General features: G+C 41.6%; 1 protein-coding gene across 1 annotated transcript in view; it reads left to right on the top strand.

Moving 5' to 3' along the window:
* The window catches only part of CSUI_007988 (uncharacterized protein), a gene marked incomplete at its 3' end in the record, with an annotated part of 3,830 nt that extends 1,500 nt beyond the window's left edge, over positions 1 to 2,330 (top strand). Inside the window, exons 2-3 of the mRNA XM_068068128.1 lie at positions 53 to 1,340; positions 2,185 to 2,330. Coding sequence (XP_067919896.1) covers positions 53 to 1,340; positions 2,185 to 2,330 — 1,434 coding nt within the window. The remainder of the gene's footprint in view (positions 1 to 52; positions 1,341 to 2,184) is intronic.
* Between the last annotated feature and the right edge of the window lie 113 nt (positions 2,331 to 2,443).

The raw sequence follows: 2,443 nt of genomic DNA, 5'->3' as shown, positions 1-2,443 counted from the left end.
TACTTTCTTTCTTTTCTTTTTCATATCTTTCTTCTTTCTTTCCTTATTCTAGCTGTCTTCTTCATTATCTTCATCCTTGTTTGGATATTTGCCGGAAGATAAGATCGTGAGTTTCACGATCATCCAGGCATGCTGCGCTTCGCCTGTCTTTCTTTCCTCTTCTCCATCCGTCGTGGAGTCGATCTCTTCTTCTCTCTTTCTCACATGCAAACACTATCTAACACATGGTCTTCGAGGTGTATATACACTCCATCTGAGGGGAGAAGAGGAACAATTACAAGGAGGTACGAAGAGAAGGAGAAAGAGAAGTTGCCAAGGAAATTCTCATCTTTCTTCTTCTTCTATGAGAAGAGGTCATGATCCACTTCATGCAAGAGAAAGCAGTAGAGAAGAAGAAGAGGAAGAGGAAGAAGAAGAAGACTGCAAGAAAAGAGAGATTCTCGAGTTAACAGAGTTAGCTCTAAAGACCCAGTATTCTTCTACATCCGAGGGATTGTCTGCAGGGATCGAAGCGTCAAAGCCAGATCAAGAAAGGTGTACAAGAAGAAGAAGAAGAAAGAAAGAACATATCCCTTCTATTCTTCGCATGGTAAAGGATTTGAAGAAGCTTCTTTTCTTTATCTTACCGATCTATCGAATTCTCTGCTTGTCTCATCTGCAAGTCTTACTTAAGCAAAATGAAACCTCTCTCTCCATTCAGACAAAGAAGAGTGAGGCGCAAACACGCGTCGTGAAGAGAGAGAGAAAGACCTCCGAAGAAGAAGAAGGAGAAGGAGAAAGAAGAGAATTGTCATGTCTATCCTCCTCATCCTCTGGTCGTGAATTGAAAGAGATAGAAGAAGAAGAAGATGTGAAAGAGAAAGAAGAGGAGGAAGAAATAGAGAAGACAAGAAGAAGAAAAGAAGACGGGATAAAGAAAGAATGTGTAGCAAAATATCTTGAACTCGTGATACTTCTTCTGCTTACGTTAGAGGAGTATCTAGAGCCTCTCCTTCTCCTCCACCAAGCTGTGAGGTTTTTTGATCTTCTCCCCTTCATTCTCGCCGGATGGCTACAACAGCCAAAGCAAGAAGATGAAGAGAAAAAAGAAAAAGAAGAAGACGTTCACGAGAACGAGGAAGAAGAAGAGAGAGAAGGCGAGGCGGGAGGTATGGCGAGAGGAGAGAACAAGAGAAGAGGACAAGTCAAGAGGGAAAGATCAACAGAAGAAGAAAAAGAAGAGAGAGAGAAGAAGAGGAGGAGTGGAGGAAAGAGAGGGGAGACGTGTCTCGTGAAAATTCACTTCGATTGCGACAGACCGGGATGCCTCACTCTTCTTGCCGTCCTCTACAAAATGACTAGTAAGCAGAAAAAGACGAAAAGAAAAAGAAAAAGAAAAAGGAAAGAAAAGTCTGAAAGGGACGGAGGGCTTCACTTGCATGCAAAGATATAGGAGATAGATTAAAGATAGATAAAAGGTGTCTAGGACGGAGTCAGCGTTCTTCTTTCAGTTTTGTGCTGTCTCTGTATGTATGTAAATCGTAGAGGGTGGTATAGACTTCCCTACCCCTACCTATCCATATATGTACCTGCATGTATACATATATATATATATACGCAGATCACTGTCTGTATCTGCAGATATAGTCTACGTCCAGATGAAGAGGAGAGTTAGAGTGTGTACAGATAGATGCATGTAGAGAGACAGAAGTATCTCCTGGAGAGAAGTATAGATAGAAATATATACAGACAGCATTTGTATAGAGAGAGGTAAGAGAGATTTTCCTTCTGCTTGAGACTAAAAATGTCGAGCTTTGTGTGTTCCATCCCTTCCACTTCTTCTCGAGATTTCTTCTCACTTCATGAGCTCTCTCTTTCTCTCTATTTCGAGTATCTTTCCTTCTTCTTCTGCATGCAAAACGGTCTGATATATGTATGTAGATTTATGTATCTACATGTACGTGTGAAGACTTGTTGCATACGTACATATTTATATGAATATGTATAGGTATGTAGATGGATGGCTGCTTCGCTTCAATACTGCCCCAGAAAAGGCTTGTATGTACCGACGGTTTCTCCTCTCTTCTTGCCTATTCCTTTCTTGGCTGAAGAGTTAGACTTTTGGGCTTTTCTTCTTCTGTGTTTCTCTTCTTCTTTCTCTTCTTCTCACTCTTCTTCTTCTTCTTCTGCGATATCTTTGTACAGATAATCTTGCAGATCGAGTTAAGGAGGAGAGTGGTCCTTCTTTCTCATCCCTGAAGGGAGCTTCGCTAGCTCAGTACAATAGAAATCGACAGGTTGTCTCGAAGCAGCTAGCCGCAGCTGGGGAGGCCGTTCGAGAGACACTCGAGACCTTTGCTCGATATGAATGGAGAGAACAGAAGGAAGAAGAAGAAAAGATGAAAAAGAAGAGAAGAAGAAAGCCATCTTACGAAGGAGAAGAGCAAGCAGAAGAAGATGAAGA

This window comes from Cystoisospora suis, assembly GCF_002600585.1.
Source record: "Cystoisospora suis strain Wien I chromosome Unknown contig_4352, whole genome shotgun sequence".
In the NCBI taxonomy this organism is placed as follows: Eukaryota; Apicomplexa; class Conoidasida; order Eucoccidiorida; family Sarcocystidae; genus Cystoisospora; species Cystoisospora suis.
Note: the sequence above shows the minus strand (reverse complement) of the source record. Positions and strands in the feature narration are given on the sequence as shown.